The 17,605-nt window shown below is 45.9% G+C and overlaps 1 protein-coding gene across 1 annotated transcript; it reads right to left on the reverse strand.

Moving 5' to 3' along the window:
• Positions 1-16,177: 16,177 nt before the first annotated feature.
• LOC120850534 lies at positions 16,178-16,957 on the reverse strand. Its single transcript, XM_040223054.1, has one exon. The coding sequence runs from the start codon at positions 16,955-16,957 to the stop codon at positions 16,178-16,180; it is 780 nt and encodes a 259-aa protein (XP_040078988.1).
• Between the last annotated feature and the right edge of the window lie 648 nt (positions 16,958-17,605).

A 17,605-nucleotide genomic window follows, 5' to 3' on the forward strand; every position in this document is an offset into this window, starting at 1 on the left:
CATCATGTCGAACATCTGTGGCCTTTGACTGCAGCTTTTTCAGTTTCTCTCCAGCGTGGCGCAGTCATATTTTGACGATGGTCTCCACATCAGCTTTGTTTGCGCACTCAACATTTGATTTCATTGCTTCTAAAACATTGATTTGTGATGACAGTCACAGCAGAAAGCTAAGATGGTCTAGAAAAAAATCACAATTAATGTTCGTGCGAGGAAGATATTCTTGCTACCGAGTCTACTTTCGCACAGTTGAAAAGCTCGAAGCATTCGTTTACGCGCCGGCATCTTTCCCGTCGAAATTGCCGTTCATTCCTTCCCGCCATTTAGAAGAGTTCATTTAAAAACACACTAACCTTTGTCTCCTGCCTTGCATTGCTGCCATCATCAATTTGGATGGAACAGCGCGGATATACAGACTCGCAGCGCTGACTAACAACTCAGTGGTATATAATTTCTTCTTCCTCAAATCGTCATCATCTTCTCCTTCGCCGTTAATGACAACATTTTAAACTTTTAAACATAAGAAACCAAATAGCCGATAAACATTAATAAGTAAATAATAAATAAATAAATGACAGCTAAAAGTAAATAAAACTAAGAAAATTAAAATAAAAATAAAAATAAAGTTTAAAATTTTTTTTAGAAAATAAATTACTATTAAAAAATGAAACTTAAAAAAAATTATTTATTTTAATTTTTTAAGTTTCATTTCTTTCTAATTGTAATTTATTTATTTATTTATTTATTATTAATTTATTAATGTTTATTGGCTATTTGGTTTCTGGTGTTAAAAAATTTTAATGTTCTCATTAACGGCGAAGGAGGAGAAGATGACGATATGAGGAAGAAGAAATATATGACTGAGTTGTTAATCAGAGCTGCGAGTTTGTTTCCTTCTTGTGTGCCTGTAAGTGTGACTGTATCCGCGCTGCTTCATCGAAACATGAATTACCATCTAGCCCAAGCATCCATATTATCAAGCCATCATCAACCTCGGCGCTATTTCTGTTTCTGTCCTGGCTTGGCTTAGCTTGCTTGAGTCCCTCGGATGGGTGAATAATTGCCATAACGGAACACCTAGTAGTAGGCGGTAGCTTGCGCCACCTAGATTGAATGTTGCCAATGGAACTGAATTTCGAAATGCTGCGCAAATACAAAACTAATAATGATTGTAGTGCGTCCTGGTTTTATTAAAGAATTGTTTGATCAAAACTATAGTTAAAAGATGTCCTAAACTTACGCAACTACATGTAATAATTTTTATGCGAAATTTAGCTGAGCAGTGAACGTGAACTGTGTATAGTACCGCCATTTCATTCATTCATTTGTTTAAAAACGCAATCAAATTGAGGACGTATATATCACCTCTAACATTGTATCCTTCGTCCTCAATAAGTCCTCGGAAGGACGTTTCTAGGATGATCCAGCGACTGACGTTCTCAGGATGTCCTAAGGACGTCTTGAAAACCTTGAGGACGTTTGTACCTTTCGAGGACGTCCTGAGGATGTCGGGTGTTGTCTGGGATATGGGACAATGGTGTACCCTTGTACACCTCCTATTCTTGAGAGTGTAGGCATGTATATATGTATGAAGCAAATCCGCTTATTTCGAACATACTCGAGGCGTTTGCACAGATAATTATTTCATGCATGTCTGGAGCGAACACTGTGTCTCTTGCATGATGTACGATGCGGTGTGAGTGCGGTGAGTGCGGCTTTAGAGTTGTCCCGCGTCTTTTCAGAAGTGGTTATCCTCAATAACTGCGCAAGCAGTTGATAAACGGCTGCATAGAGCGCGAAGCAAGATGGCGGATCCACTGGCAGACGACAGTGTTATCCATATTCTAAGAAGGCTTCCAGTTTAGCAACTTCGAGGAACTCGCGATCAGAACAACCGCGTTTTATTTTTATTCTTTTCTCTTTTATGCTTGAACGGGATTTTGCGACGGACGGGTATTTTGCTCCTTCGCGAAATTTGATGACGGAGCTGTGGGGACAATGGCAACAGTACGATCCCCGGGAATGCGTCATCGAGCTTTGCGATCCCAGCTGTGACGATATCCAAATGCTGCTCACACAGTGGACGCCAAGACTGCGTACGCATTCGATCTGGGCTCGTGACAGTCGATGCCTCGACATGCATTCGGATAGTGGCCCGTGTCCAATCGCTGCAACGACGACAATAGCCGAGCCATAATGTCTGGAACTCAGCGCGTGTCCTGCGCTTTGCCAACCCCAGCGAGTGGCTATGATCAACATTGGCGGCATATAATCGGCTCCAGATCACGTGGCCGCTTGTTCTGGCTGCGAGTTGAGGGGGTGAACGGTGCTCGTTTTTTTTTCTTTAATTTTTTTTCTGGAACTTCTATTGCGTGGGCTGAAAAACGAACGCGTGTTTCATAGGTCATTAACGTCAGGGATCCGTACTAAGCGGTATTTGCGCAAGGTACAAAAATATTGCATCGCCCCTTTAAAAGGTTAGAAGGCGCGAACAAAAAAGACTTCAGAGAGTTGGTTATTGTTCAGATTTCAGAAGGAACATTGCGTTTCTTCGTAAACACGCATTGTTTTCGTGACGTCCGAGAACGTGACATTTTGAAACATGCGCTTCGATGACCGAAAACCTTTTCTAGAGAATCAACGTCACCTAACCTATGAAAATGTACACCTAGTTCCTATTCTTGAGAGTGTAGGCATGTATATATGTATGAAGCAAACCCGCTTATTTCGAACATGCTCGAGGCGTGTACGCAGATAATTATTTCACGCATGTCTGGAGCCAACACCATGTCTCTTGCATGATATGCGATGCGGTGTGAGTGCGGCTTTAGAGTTATCCCGCGTCTTTTCAGAAGTGCTTATCCTCAATAACAGCGCAAGCAGTTGATAAACGGCTGCATAGAGCGGGAAGCAAGATGGCGGATCCACTAGCGGACGGCAGGAGTATCCATATTCTAAGAAGGCTTCCAGTCCAGCAACTTCGAGAAACTCGCGAACACAACAACCGCGTTTTATTTTTATTATTTTCTCTTTTATGCTTGAACGGAATTTTGCGATGGACGGGTATGAAGTTATTGTTTACAATGAATACAACTCACTCCAGAGATTAAAGGGGCTGCGCAACGACATTGGGTAGGAATATTTCTAACTTTACACCCGCTTCCTGGCATTGGGACCCAAGAATACTCGAACGCAACACCACTGACCAAGAAGCGTCTTCGTCGCAGCGGAATTCAAAGGATAAAAGCAGAGCTTTTCTTTCTGTCTCTCCTTCCAAAGCCGCCTTTTGCTCCTTCGAGAAATTTAATGACGGAGCTGTGGGGACAATGGCAACAGTACGATCCCCGGGAATGCGTCATTGAGCTTTGCGGTGACGATATTCAAATGCTGCTCACACAGTGGACGCGAAGACTACGTACGCATTCGATCTGGGCTCGTGACAATCGATGCCTCGACATGCATTCGGATAGAGGCCCGTGTCCAATAGCTGCAACGACGACAATAGCCGAGCCATAACAATGTCTGGAACTCAGCACGTGTCCATTGCTTTGCCAACCCCAGCGCGTGGCTATGATCAACATTGGCGGTATATAATCGGCTCCAGATCACGTGGCCGCTTGTTCAGGCTGCGAGTTGAGGGGGTGAACGCTGCTCGTTTTTCTTCAATTTTTTTCTGGAACTTCTATTGCGTGGGCTGAAAAACGAACACGTGTTTCATAGGTCATTAACGTCAGGGATCCGTTTTAAGCGGTATTTGAGTAAAGTACAAAAATTGTTGTATCGCCCCTTTAAAAGGTTAGAAGGCGCGAGTAAAAGAGACTCCAGAGAGTCTATTTTGGTCCAGATTTCAGAAGGAACATTGCGTTTCTTCGTAAGAATGCATTGTTTCCCTGACGTCAGAGAACGTGACATTTTGAAACATGCGCTTCGATGACCGAAAACCGTTTCTAGAGAATCAACGTCACCTAACCTATGAAAATATAATTTTTTTTTTTTTTTTGTGTTTAGCACCTGTGATTGAGAGGTTGTTTATTAGAAGAGGGCCACTGGGCACTGGCACACCAGACCGATACCACCTAAAAGACAAGGCCTGCATAAAGATCATTAGCACTAGATGACGAAAGTCTTACGCAGAAGTAATGACACAAGATGACAGCTGGAGAATAAGAGATATTTGGGATGCATTCTCCATTGAACGGGGCGCCGAGGAGCGCTCGTGCTTCAGTTCTGCATCAATTGCACTGCATGAAAGACACATAACATAACTGAGCGGTCTGAAGCTGGCGGCCATAGCTGTGTGCGCGACGGCTGAGCGCGTGCTGATGGCTAGCTTCCAGGATTCTTTTGCAACGTGCATTCCACACCGTCAAAATGGCCGGTCTTAGCAGCCTATTATTGGGGGCTCGTTCTGAGCATGCGCTCTAGACAGCACCCACAAATGTTTCCGCTCCAGAGGTACGACCTTCTAAAATCAAACGCGTGACAGGTTGTCAATGGTCAACCAACGAGTTCGGTCTTTGATCTTGTAGCATGTGTGACCTTTTAAACGTCTTTTTTTTTAATTATAGAAATCATCTTTATATCTAGATATATCAAACGAACAATAAATGAATTGTTTTGGGGATTTTATAAAGTCTACAAAATATGCGAGCATAATTTTAATTTTATTTTGGGGACTTCACAGAGGCAACGTCAGTGGGACAAGCTCAGCGGCATACCAAAATAGCCGTGCATCAAAAATCCCGGTACTGACAAGCCCGGTGCCGAAGCGACCACATACCGAAATGATCGCGTACCGATATCTCCGCACCGAAATGTCCGGTTCCCCATTTCATCGAACGCATTTTTCACCGCCGTAACTATCAGTAATCCTACAATTCAACAAAGAAATGTCTTCTAAATTCCTTGCTAGGTTCATTCTATATCCGTTGGATATTCAGACTCGTTGGACATTCAGGCTCGTTGGACATTCCGTCTCGGTTGGATCTTTCGTCTCGTTGGACATTCAGACTCGATGGACATTGCGTCTCGATTGGATCTTTCGTCTCGTTGTACATTCCGTCTCGCCTGTCACGTGACCGATTGGACATTCAGGCTCGTTGGACATTCAGTCTCGTTGGACATTCAGGCCATAAGCGCGTGTCTGGCGAGTCAAAAGATCCAACGAGTCAAAAGATCCATTATTGGACCTTTTGACTCGTTGGATCTTTTGACTCGTTGGATCTCTTGACCAGAAGCGCTTAGCTACGTGTCTGATCAGGTTAGAGTCCTTCTCAGTCATAACCAGAAATAGTTGTTCCGGTTGGAGTCAGTCGCGCCCGTTCCTTTGCCTCAGTGCCGATGTGAAAAAAGAAAGCTCTCCCCAAAACGTTCCCCAAAACGAAGTCGTGCTGGATTCCGTCCGATCGCCAAGATGTGACTATCGTCGACTGTGACTGTATTATTTGAGATGTTTCTCAAATAAAATCTTTTCAGATAACGCTGCATTGCATGGTACGTACAATATATTGTTCGAATGTTAACGCTTGCTACATTGTATGTCCGTGCCCTTTCCATCGGTAAACACGTTAGTTGTGAGCGTGAAGAATGCATGCCTTTCACCTATCTTCTGTTGTAAATTATTTTCGACAGCTAAGCGCTTTGTCGTTTGACACGCGGCTAATCAGGCGGCGCCGTCAACACTTACCGTAAAAATCAGGGTGTCGAACCGGAACCGAACCGAAAACCGGAACCGAACCGGTATTTTTTCCGGAACTGAACCCGAACCCGAACCGTTATATTGTTATCGTGATGAACCCGAACCGGAACTGAACCGGAAAAAAATAACGGTTACCTGCTCATGTCAAAATGGTTCGGCCACGCGCTGTTGACAATGAATGTGCTATCAATGCCATTTGTTTTTTAAGTGCCGTCAACTGACACACACCTAGCTTACATATTTTTCTTCTCCACTCAGTCTTAGAAATATAAACGCTGCATCTATGAATGTTGACAAACGCTGCATCCATGAATCTCGACATAGGAACCAGTATTGCGCTGGTCGCGACTTGCATGGAAGAAAGAGAATTGGAAAGCTGTGCAAAAAGAAAAAAAAAATCGCGTCACGGGATTTTATTTTCCTACAATCTCGTAAATCCTAAATGCTGCTGTGTGCTCATTTCATAACACGTTTCTAGAACGCGCGAGTTCTTGAAGCTTGCTTCCATCGGAATGAGAAAAGAAAAGGCTGTGGAGTTTGATAATAATGCATCCGGTTTCGTATAGGCACTTAGAAGCTAACATATTTGTGAGACAGCGAACTCTTCTATTTTAATATTTATCCTATTACGTCCTTCTGGCGTTGCGTTCAGTGAAGTGTTTTTCATATTCCGTATCTTGTTTAATGAAAACTTCTTTAAGGGTCTAATTTGAGTTACCGAAGGCTAGTTCAAATAAAGAAAGCTGTATTTTTTCCCCACTGTTCCTTCAATTGCTTACACGCCGAGGTGGCTGGATAGTTAGCGAGTTCTACTTGTAAGTGGGTTTGTAAGGAGGTCGCGGATTTTACAGCTACTGCGTCGGACCCAATTAGATGAAGTCCGAATGCGTAAACGTCGGTGAAGTAACCTTTGAGTGCACATAAAGAAACCATTCCTGGTAGAAATCCCTGAGCCTTACACTACGATGTATCCCGTTTCGTATGTGCTGATTTCAGCTGTCTTATTTGTAATTTATTTTGATGTTGCAATTTGTCATTTATAATTTCCGAACCGGTTCGCGAACCGGTTCAGCGTCCCGAACCGGTTCGCGAGCCGGTTCGCGGATCGAAATAATCGAACCGGAACTGAACCGGAACAAAATACGTTTACCTGAACCTGAACCGTAACCGAACCCGTATTTTTTTCGGTTCGACACACTGGTAAAACTGAAAAACCACAACTAACATTCCAGTCGCATTCGTTCTGTTGCCGCGTACCCAACAAAAATACTTTACAGTTTTTTTTTTATTTTTATTGATGGGGTACAATACTTTTTCAATGTCCTCCAGAAAATACAGGGTGGCACAAAAGAAAAATGGGGTTTTTACACCATAGAAATAAACTAGGCATCGCTGAACGCTCATTTTCCGCCTAAAGGTAGCGCTAGAGGTCACAACCAGATGCCAAAGTTTCAGCCCGATCCGATACCTTATACAAGAGTTATAAGTGATTTTCTGAAAACTTCATTGGGAAAATGAAACACATTTTTGCCCGTTTTCAGTTTTTAACGCAATAGAGCCCCATGTATTCGAAAACTCCGTCGGCCACCCTTTTGCCATTGAAATATTCAGAAGATCACTTATAACTTTTGAATGAGGAATCGGATCGGGCTGAAACTTTGACATTTGGTTGTGACCTGTAGCGCTACCTTTGGGCGGAGACCGAGCGTTCGGCGATGCCTAATTTATTTTTGCGGTAAAAAAAAAAAAAACCAAAAAAACCTTGTAAATTTTTATTTTGAGACACCCTGTACTTACACCATAAAACACAAAACACAGCGGGAAAAGACGAACCTTTCGCCGCCAGCAGTGCTTCAAACTGGGCCTACGCAGGCTGCGCCTATAGAAATCACAGACCACTCGGTTAGGGTTAGGAGGAACGCCCAGAACGCCGGTTTCGCGATTTCTCCGCGGCTAGGGCAGGGCCGGAGGGGATTCTCCTCATTTTGTTGTAATTTCGCTGAACCGTGAATTTTTTTCCCTAAAGCAAGGAAGCACCACTAGCTCGGCTGCTACAGTACAATATTTACAAAAGAAATGACACTGTCCTGGGCATCGCTCGATGTAGCCGCCGGGCCGCTCGGTCGCCGAATCTCCCTGCTCGTGGTGTCTCGTTCTGTGTGTTCGCGCCGAGATGCTTTTTTTCCATCGTCGCGGAAGCACCACTAGCCCGGCTGCTACAGCAATATCGTCATCGAAGACGAAGCAGAACGAGCATACAACCGCGATAGCTGCTTTCAAGACGCGTCACCTTTGTCTTGGGGTGACTTCGATTTTCCTGGAGTCACGAATAATTAGGGGGCTAGCAAGCAGACGATAGACAAATTGCCAACATCTAAACAAAAAAGGCAGGCGAAAAAACGATCTGAGTGGCGATGTGTGTAAACAAAGTTATCCAGGACCTAAAAATCGGTTACCTTATTATGTCCGGAGAGATAGTAAACGGCGAGCTTTTTAAGCGAAGCTTTTTATGGCCAGGGTTTTGTGGATTTTTCGTGTGCGTAACCAAAAACTCTACGCTCGCAACGCCGCACGCGCACGCCTTTCCCGTATAAAAGATTCGAAGTAAATAACCAAAATAAGGCGTTGACGAACGCGCGTGCAAGATACCATTTGTTTTAGGTTTTTGCTTTAGAACAGTTACTGCTGCAGACGACAGCACGTGCGGCGCCTGGAACACCATTCCGTGCATTCCCCTTGATGCTTGGGTAATTGAGCAATAAGTCTATTCAGTAGATGTTGTCAATAGGCACCATTTTCAAGATCAGTAGACTCTCGGGTAGATAATAACGGTTCATCAAAGATGTGCCGCTGTGCCACCTGCGGGGCGGCGGAGCAAACCTCACCGGAGAAAAGCTCACCGAAGATAAGCTCACTGGAGAAAAGCTCATCGGAGAAAAGCTCACCGCCAAACTGTCCGTTGCTGAGAAAAGCTCACCTGCGAATCTAAGAATCGAGCGTTGACTCAAGTGAAATACGCTCACTAAACTGAAGTATGCTGTGATGGCTTATGCGGTCATTCTGCCCTTCACTAGCAGAATAAATTTTTTAAATATTTTAACATCGTGTAACACGTTAGACGTTGCCCGACGAAAATAAAATAAATAATTCCAATAGAAGGCTAATTAAAAAAAATAACAGAAGAAATGTTAATAGAACGCTAATTGAAAAAAAAAAAAAAAAGTCGTATTTCCTCTATCCTGGCTACGTCAGAATTAAATTTGGTGACACACAAAGACGCTGTTGCATAACACGCAATCACGAAAAATATATTTGAGGTTTGTGTTTATTCAGTGTCAGGTCGGTTTGCTTTTGAGGAGCCGCGACACTGGTTTACGTTGTAGACGAAAAATTTTGACAATGCAGTACCACTACAAGCCTGTGGTCTAACGTGCATCACGCAGTAGCCATACATGACTGCACGCACGCCACTAAAAATATGTAGTATATTTATGATAATGTCTGATTCATCAAGTGGATATTTTTTCTTGCACCACCATTGCACCGCATTTCTTGCACCGCAATTCGAAATTATAAAAAAAATATCATCAACCACGTTTAGACTACGTTCTACTAAAGCTACAGTGCAGCCGACGCTACGAGCTGGCGTGCGTCGACTTTTTTGTGCATGCTATTACCGTCTAGTCCAATCAATCGCAGAGTGCCTCACGGCTTTGCACTTTTAGTGTGCGCGTGTGCATTTGTGTAGTGACTTTCAAGCTAGTACAGCGTGCAAAATTTTTGGGAAATTCCTGCGGTAGTCAAGCATACAGCACGAAGAGATTACGTTGATCACCAGCCGATTGAAATGGAAAACGCACAACGCCGTGACGTGGCCACCGCTTTAGGATGCCAAAACCTGTCGTTCCCGAGGCCACTGCATCATCTTCTCCCATCATCATTTTTTTTTGCTTTGTTATTATTCGCGGGATCCCAACTCGTTGCAGTGCAGTGACCGTCACCCCTCCTAGCCACCCAAAAGCTGTCATTCATCGTTGTTTGGCTTTTCTTTCTTTTCCTGCTGTTTTTGTTCCAACTTTCTTCGAAGCCCTTCACCCTCCCCCCCCCCCCCTCTTTTCCCCGTTATCGGACAGGAAGTCAAGAGGTCCAACAAGTTAAAAGGTCCAATAATGGATCTTTTGACTCGTTGGATCTTTTGACTCGCCCGACACGAGTCAAAAGAGCCAATGTGGGTCAAGAGGTCCAACGAGTCAAGAGGTCCAACGAGTCAAAAGGTCCACGGCGAGTCAAGAGGTCCAACGAGTCAAAAAATCCAACGAGTCAGAAGATCCAATAATGGATCTTTCGACGCGTTGGATCTTTTGCCTCGTTGGACCTCTTGACTCGGAATCGTAGCTAAGGGGGGGGGGGGGGGGGGGCTATTCCGAGTCAAGAGGTTTACTGAGTCAAAAGACCCATTATTGGACCTTCTGGCTCGTTGAACCTTTTGACTCATTGGACCTCTTTACTTGCCATGGATCTTTTGATTCGTTGGATCTCTTGACTCGTTGACCCTCTTGACCCACATTGGATCTCTTGAATCGTGTTTGGCGATTCAAAAGATCCATTATTGGACCTTTTGACTTGTTGGACGTCTTGACTCCCTGCCCGATGACCGGGAAAGGGGAGGAAGAGCTTTGAAGAAGAGCAGGAAAGAAAGAAATGCAATACTAGGATGAATGACGGCTTTCGGGTGGCAAGGAGGGGGGTGACGGCCACTGCACTGCAGCGGGGTGGGATCCCGCGACTATTAACAAAGCAACAAGAAAGAGGGAGATGAGAGAAGTAAAGCCGAGAGAAGAGGATACAATGGCCCTGGGGATGAAAGGTTTTTGGATCCTGAATGGCTGGCTGTGTCATGGCGTTGTGGGTTTTCCATTTCAATCGGCTGGTGACCAACGCCATCTCTTCGTGCGGTAAGCTTAACTATACCGCAGGAATTTTCCGAGAGTTGTGCACGCTGCACGGCCGCGGGGACGCAGTTTGTTTCTCGAATTTAGAAATCAACGAACAGTTATTCGGTGACTGGGCGCTGACGTCCCGCCCCTATGGTAGTGCTGCTACTGGCATTGTGCACGCCGCAGACGGTCCACTTGACGCGCTTCCTGCGCATGTGCAGTGCCCACACCTCGTATACGGGAAACTGCGCCGTTTGCCACACCCCGTGAGAGCTTGTATGGAAACATCGCGTTGGTCTGTCCGCAGCATGAGCTCAACTGGGAGGAAGGGTTGTGTGGATCATATGGACAGCGCAATGTTTGGCAGCCATCCAGAGGGTCAACATGTCGCAGTATTGCCGGCCAGTGCAGCATGACTGCTGACTGGCACCACGCTGTACAGAGAACCAGCATCGGCGTGCGTTCGTGTATCCACTACTGTGTGGTGCACCTAACGACCCCGGGTTATACTCTGTTTCATCTAAGCCAAAGCCTATCCCAGAAGCCGATAGCGTCAAGGGCCATCTTACTCCGCGCGACGCCTTGAGCACTTGTGTTCAAGGCATTTTAGAGTTGGGGAAAGAGCCTAGTACACTTTGTCTTGCTGTGCATGCACACGCTTCACTGGCTCGTGTTCAGTTTGAGCAGCATTGATCAAATGCCATGCACACCTTTTAGTTTATATATATATATATATATATATATATATATATATATATATTGTTGCGGGAGTCTCAGCTCATGGGCTAAACGGGCAACCCAGAATTCAGTTCCCCGTTCTCCACCCGACCTCTTCTTCTTCCCTTCCTTTTCTTTCTTTTCCTTGTCCGTTACACTCGCTTCTCCCTGTTTGGAAGTCCGTCCCGGACAATGCTAAGGTAGTCACGTGTGACAAAGTTTCAGATGGCTTGAATGGGCTGTTAAAGTGCGGCGTCGCCCACGCTGAGGCATGGTGTCAAGGTTTTCGAGACGGTACGTTACGGGTCCAGGTTGCCTGCTGATCTTGAAAGGTCCGCAGTACCTGGTTGCTTTTCCGAGTGCTGTGGACGTCTTAGGTGCCTTCGAAGAAGCACCACATCACCTGGTGAAACTGACGGCAATGAGGTGTCCCTGTTGTGACGTTCGGCCAACTTTGATTGCTGATTTAGAATTGCCAGCCGAGCCAGTTTTCTGGCTTCACTTAGTGGTTCAACGAAGTTCTCTTCATACTCTCGCGCCCGACGGGTACATGCAGCGCCCATCGATGATTCCTACAGAAGCGTCGGGAGTCTTCCGTAAACAAGCTCAAATGGAGATTTGGCGGTCACTTCCGGTTGTGAAGTGTTCAAAGCGAACGCCGCTCTACCAATGAACGTGTCCCAGTTCTTGCGAGATTTATTGACGAACGGAGATAATATATCTCCAATGCTCTGGTTGGTACGTTTGGTACGCTCTACTAGGCCATTCGTTTGAGGATGGTATAGGTGAAGCGGCCGCATGTTCAAGTACGTAATCTCGCAAAGCACAACCGAAAGCACGGGACATAAATGGCGTTCCCCTGTCAGACATTATCCGGCGGGGTGTACCATGCCTCAATACAAGGTGTTTGTTGCCGAAGGCGACGAGATGCAAAGCTGAAGTATCGGGGACCGCCTCCACTTCGATCCACTTTGTCAGGTAGTCCGTTGTGACAATGACGTACTTGTTTCCATCATCAGATTTTGGAAACGGCCCCAGGTGATCAATTACAACTAACTCAAACGGGCTGCCTGGAGGTGTAATTTGCTGTAGCTCGGTCTTCGCCGGGTGCGGTGGGGTTTTCCGCAGTTGGCATGTTGCCCAAGACGCGACGCACTGTCGGACATCCGTCCAGAGGTGCGGCCACCAAAATCTCTTGGCGACCTTGTCGAGCGTCCGGTGTTGTCCGAGATGACCCGCAGTTGGAGCATCATGGCACATCTCAAGAATGTTCCGACGCATTTTGGGGGGAACTACGGGGAGCCACACTCCTGAGGGATGTGCTCGATGACACAGCAGACCATCCCGAAGCTGGTAGTACGCTCGCAAACGCCGTAATCGACGTTCTGAAAGTCGCGGTCTCCCGTTCACTTTGTTAGAAAGCAACTGGATTATGTTGAATGTGTCAAATTCCTCTGCTTGTGCCGACTGCAAATCTAAGAGTGCGAGTACAGGAGCAACTCTGGCGTCTTCGATGTGGTGCCGTGAGAGGAAGTCGGCGTCTTGGTGCTGTTTCCCACTTCTATGAACGATCGAGGAGTCCAACTCTTGCAGTTTCATTGCCCACCGAGTCAATTTCGGAGTTAGATCGTTTTTTGACTGAAGCCAACGGAGAGCAGAGTTATCTGTCACGACTGTAAAATGCTTTCCGTAGATGTATGGACGGAACTTTTCCACTGCCCAAACAACAGCGAGGCACTCGAGTTCTGAAGAATAACATCGACTTTCTGGTTCGCTGAGTTTAGGGCTTGCGTATATGACGTGATGTCCTACTCCTGCACTGTCCCTCTGGAGAACAGCGCCAAGCCCTTCGCCACTGGCATCAGTGTGAATGAACGTCGGTGCTTCCTCTGAAAAATTAGCCAGGTTTGGTGGTTCAAGAAGTGCTCTTTTGATATCAGCAAAATAAGCTTGTTCTTTTGCGCACCACCGCCACTTGGTGTCTTTTTTAAGAAGCTCACTCAGTGGAGCAGCTCTGAGAGAGAAGTTTCTTACAAATCGACGAGAACAGGACGCAATGCCTAAAAAGCTTTTCAACTGCTTTGCGGTAGTGGGCTCAGGAATATTGGCTAGCGCTGCCAGCTTGGTTGGATCCGGGCGAATACCCTCTTTGTTGACAACATGCCCTATGTAAATGATTGTGTCGCATCCGAAGAAGCATGTCGATGGTTTCAGACGGAGATGCGCATTGGTGAGGGCATTCAGCACTAGGCGCAGAGGGTGCTGGTGTTCTTCAAAGGTGTCAGCGTATACAATGACATCATCAAGATAAACTAATGCCATCGTCCACTTCAGCCGTCCAAGCACCCTATCCATGAGGAGTTGGAAGGTCGCAGGTACATTGCAAAGTCCAAATGGAAGACGGTTAAACTGGAACAATCCGTCAGGAGTCACAAAGGCAGTTTTTTCGAAATCTTTCGGCTCCAGCTCCACTTTACAATATCCGGACATGAGATCCAGAGTAGTAAAGTAGCTGGCACCACGAAGGCGATCGAGGGCATCGTCAAGTCGTGGCAAAGGATGCACGTCTGGTTTTGTTATGCTGTTAAGTTTCCGGTAGTCCACGCAGAATCTTGTAGAGCCGTCTTTTTTCCTAACCAGGACAACTGGTGACGACCAAGGACTGTTGGAGCTAGTTATAATGTGCATGTCGTCTACCTGGTGGTTTATCGCCTCCCGTTCTCTCATCGAAACACGTCTTGGATTGTGATGTACTGGAGCGTGATCGCCAGTATTAATGGCGTGGCGCACAAGTTGTGTGCACCCTAGCTCTTCTGGTGTAATAGCAATGCACTGCCGAAAGTCCAAGAGCAGTTCTTGTATCTGTGCCTTTTGTTGTTCTGTTAAAGGGGCCATGAAACGAATTTGAGGTTGGGATGAATGATTTTAAATTGGGACTTTACTAATCGCATACCGTTTAGTTGGCCAAAAGAAAGAGGCTAGAAAGTCAAAAGTCAGCTTTTCGGTACGAACATTTGAAAATATAGCGGTTTATTTTGTACGTTCTTGCCTTCGAAAGCTCTCCGCCTTTTCACTATGATACATCCGCGGTTCCAAAAGCGCGTCACCGGCGCCAAACTGACGTCAGCAGAGCCCAGCTCACGCATTGGACACGAGAACTGCGTCGCTCGGACGTATGCGCTCGTCAACAATCAATCCGTCGACGAATATTTGGATTCGCGTTCGTAGCCAATGAGTGCCCTGACGGAACGTATTGTCACTGGGGGATGACAAGATCTATGGTGTGCATAAAAAGCACGGTGGAAGCTAGGAGTCATCGCAGCGGTGCTGAAGAAATGTCACGAGCACGTGATTTCACAACTCGCATTTGAGTCTAAGGAGGAAGAAGTAGGAAAATCGTTCCATGACACCTTTAAAGGAGCGATGCAACAATTTTTGTATTTTGCGCAAATACCGCTTAAAACGGATCCCTAACGCTAATGACCTATGAAACACGCGTTCGTTTTTCACCCCACGCAATAGAAGTCCCAGAAAAAAATTAAAGAAAAACGAGCAGCGTTCACCCCCTCAACTCGCAGCAAGAACAAGCGACCACGTGATCTGGAGCCGATTATATGCCGCCAGTGTTCATCATAGCCACGCGCTGGGGTTGGCAAAGCGCAGAACACGCGCTGAGTTCCAGACATTGTTATGGCTCGGCTGTTGTCTTCGTTGCAGCGATTGGACACGGGTCACTACCCGAATGCTTCTCGAGCTAGCAATTATCACGAGCCCAAGTCGAGTGCGCACGCAATGCTCGGGTCCAATCTATGAACCGCATTCAAATATCGTCACTTGGGTGTACTGCGATCCCCGAGTTACGTCATCAAATTTTGCAAAGGAGAGATTGAATGAAAATGATCGCTTTTGTCCTTGAAATTACACCGCAACAAAGGAGTTTCTTGGCCAATGGCGTTGCGTGTGAGTATCCTTGAATCCCAGGTGTGCCAGTAAGCTCGTGTAGAGAGAAAAACATTCCAATTGAATATCGTTGCACAGCTCCTTTAAGTTGTGGCCGAAATTAAATTCCGGCCACGGAAGGTCACTAGCTTTTTCAAGGCAATCTTGCGGGACAGACATCGTTGGTGCCGCACTAATTGTCGCGACAGTGGCATGTGAGAGGGCAAATTTCACAGGTCCGAACTCTTCACCGGATTTCAGGAGCAGATCACCATTCGTCAGGTTTAAAACTGGAAGCATCAAACCCCCTTTCTCGCAGGAAACAAGGCAGCGAGGTATAGCAAACTCCATCCCAGGACGAGATTGTAGCAGTGATTCAACTGGGATATCTCTTGATGTACTTGAACCTGGAATTATTGCTGTAGCCCAAACTGCAGGTAACTTAGGTACAACAATGTCCGATGCTGCGACCATACGGAAGACCTTCTGTGGTTCTCGATTGACCATCGGTGCCATTAGTGTAGACACAAATGTCGTAGCAGTTGCGACGGTAGAACATACTTGGGCTGCAGCGGTCTTCGTCAGATTTTTCAAGCTGGACCACGCTAGGACAAATCCATCGAATAAGCTCTCAAAAATCCAGGAAGTTGCTTCTTTGCTTCCCCCGCTATCTCCTTGGAGCAACTCGATCTGTCGCAGAACAACTGGACTGATCGCCAATACTGAAAGTTGGTAGGGCTGACAAACAATGTTCACTTACTCGAAACGATAGGGAGAGCTGGACGTCTGAACACCAGTCACGGCCGAGTATTATTGACCTTTGTAACTTGCGCACAATTACAAAGGGGAAGTTCACTGTTGTTCCTAAGGTTTCTACAGTCAACGAGATCTATCCTTCTTGTTCGATTGTAGAACCGTCGGCTGATATAAGACAGAGGGTACCAGGAAGTGTTTTGGGCGTGGTACATTTTGCTGATTGCAGTAATGCATAATCAATTAGACTTACAGCAGCTCCGGTGTCCACAATAGCATTTAAATGTTGTCCCAACTCAGGAAGATGAACTGAAAGACATGGCGTTGGTGAGATGCGCAGTGACGTTGTCACCAGAGGAACATGATGCACTACATGAGACTCAACCTTGCCAGGCTCACTGACACTTGAAACGTTTGGCGTTGGTATAGGCTGCGTTTTGCACGGGGCCAAGTGATTTGGGCAGGATCGAGCTAAGTGCCCAATGTCACCACACGTGAAGCAACGACGTTTACTCGAACGTACCGGAGAAGATGGGTGAGCCAGCCCCGGAAGCTGGATTCCAGATGTCGACACCATGTCCATTGCTTTGTTGGCTGCTTGAACTTCGAGTTCGCGAGCCAGTGCTGCACGAGTCGTGGTTGGGTGGGCGAGTCGCACAAGAAGCTGGATGTCGGTGTCTTCGATTGCGTCGATGAAAGCAGTGGTTGCTATCTGCTCAACGTCGACTTCTGTACATCCGACGAGAGCTCTTCTCGCCATCCGCTGGATTACGTCAGCTAGCTCCTGGAGTGTGTCCGTGCCTTGGCGGTTGTGTTTCAAAGCAGTTAGGCGAAATTGTTGGAGATGTTCATCCCCAAAGCGGGACTTTAGTGCTTCTATGAGTAACTGATACGAGGAACGACTTGTGGCAGACATGCTCTACACATATTCAGCAGCGTTCCCCTTCAACTGGGCCACCATTGCACGAGCTCTGGACGTTGAGTCGAACACGTAAAAGTCTGCAACCGTTTTGAATTGGATGATGAAGGCTTGCCAAGACGACTGCCCATCGAACGTCGGCAGCTTGAGTGGCAGTCCGTGGTGCACAGGCAGTCGAATCCGAGATTTCACGGACGAAAGGCCATCATTGAGGCGTTGCCCTACATATATATATATATATATATATTGGTTTGCATAAACACGGAAATCGTATATTTCTTCTCCTTTTAATGTACGGCACCTAGTCGATTTTGTACGTGCAAACATAATTATTTTATTCGCACGTAATAAAGCTCAGGAAACTAAAACATTGTACCTTCCACATTTTCGTGACATATTTTGAACCTTGCATCCTAAGATCCATTGCAGCAACCACTTATCAAAATGCTAATTTAGATTTCAATATATCTTATATGGAACCTGAAAGTTTATTAGAAAGAAAAAGTTTACCATAATTTCATCCTGCCTTTAAAAAGTGGCCATCTAAGGCGCATCGTAAAGGAGCCTTAAAACGATTTTTCTATTTTTGATAAATACTACTTACAATCACTCCTTAACGTTAATAACCGAATAAACTTGCTTTAG

The sequence above is a fragment of the Ixodes scapularis genome, unplaced genomic scaffold (genome assembly GCF_016920785.2).
Source record: "Ixodes scapularis isolate PalLabHiFi unplaced genomic scaffold, ASM1692078v2 PGA_scaffold3__209_contigs__length_174095766, whole genome shotgun sequence".
Lineage (NCBI taxonomy): Eukaryota > Metazoa > Arthropoda > Arachnida > Ixodida > Ixodidae > Ixodes > Ixodes scapularis.

Coding starts and splice junctions, on each gene's coding strand:
- LOC120850534 (XM_040223054.1), bottom strand. CDS start 16,957: ATGTCTGCCACAAGTCGTTCCTCGTATCAGTTACTCATAGAAGCACTA.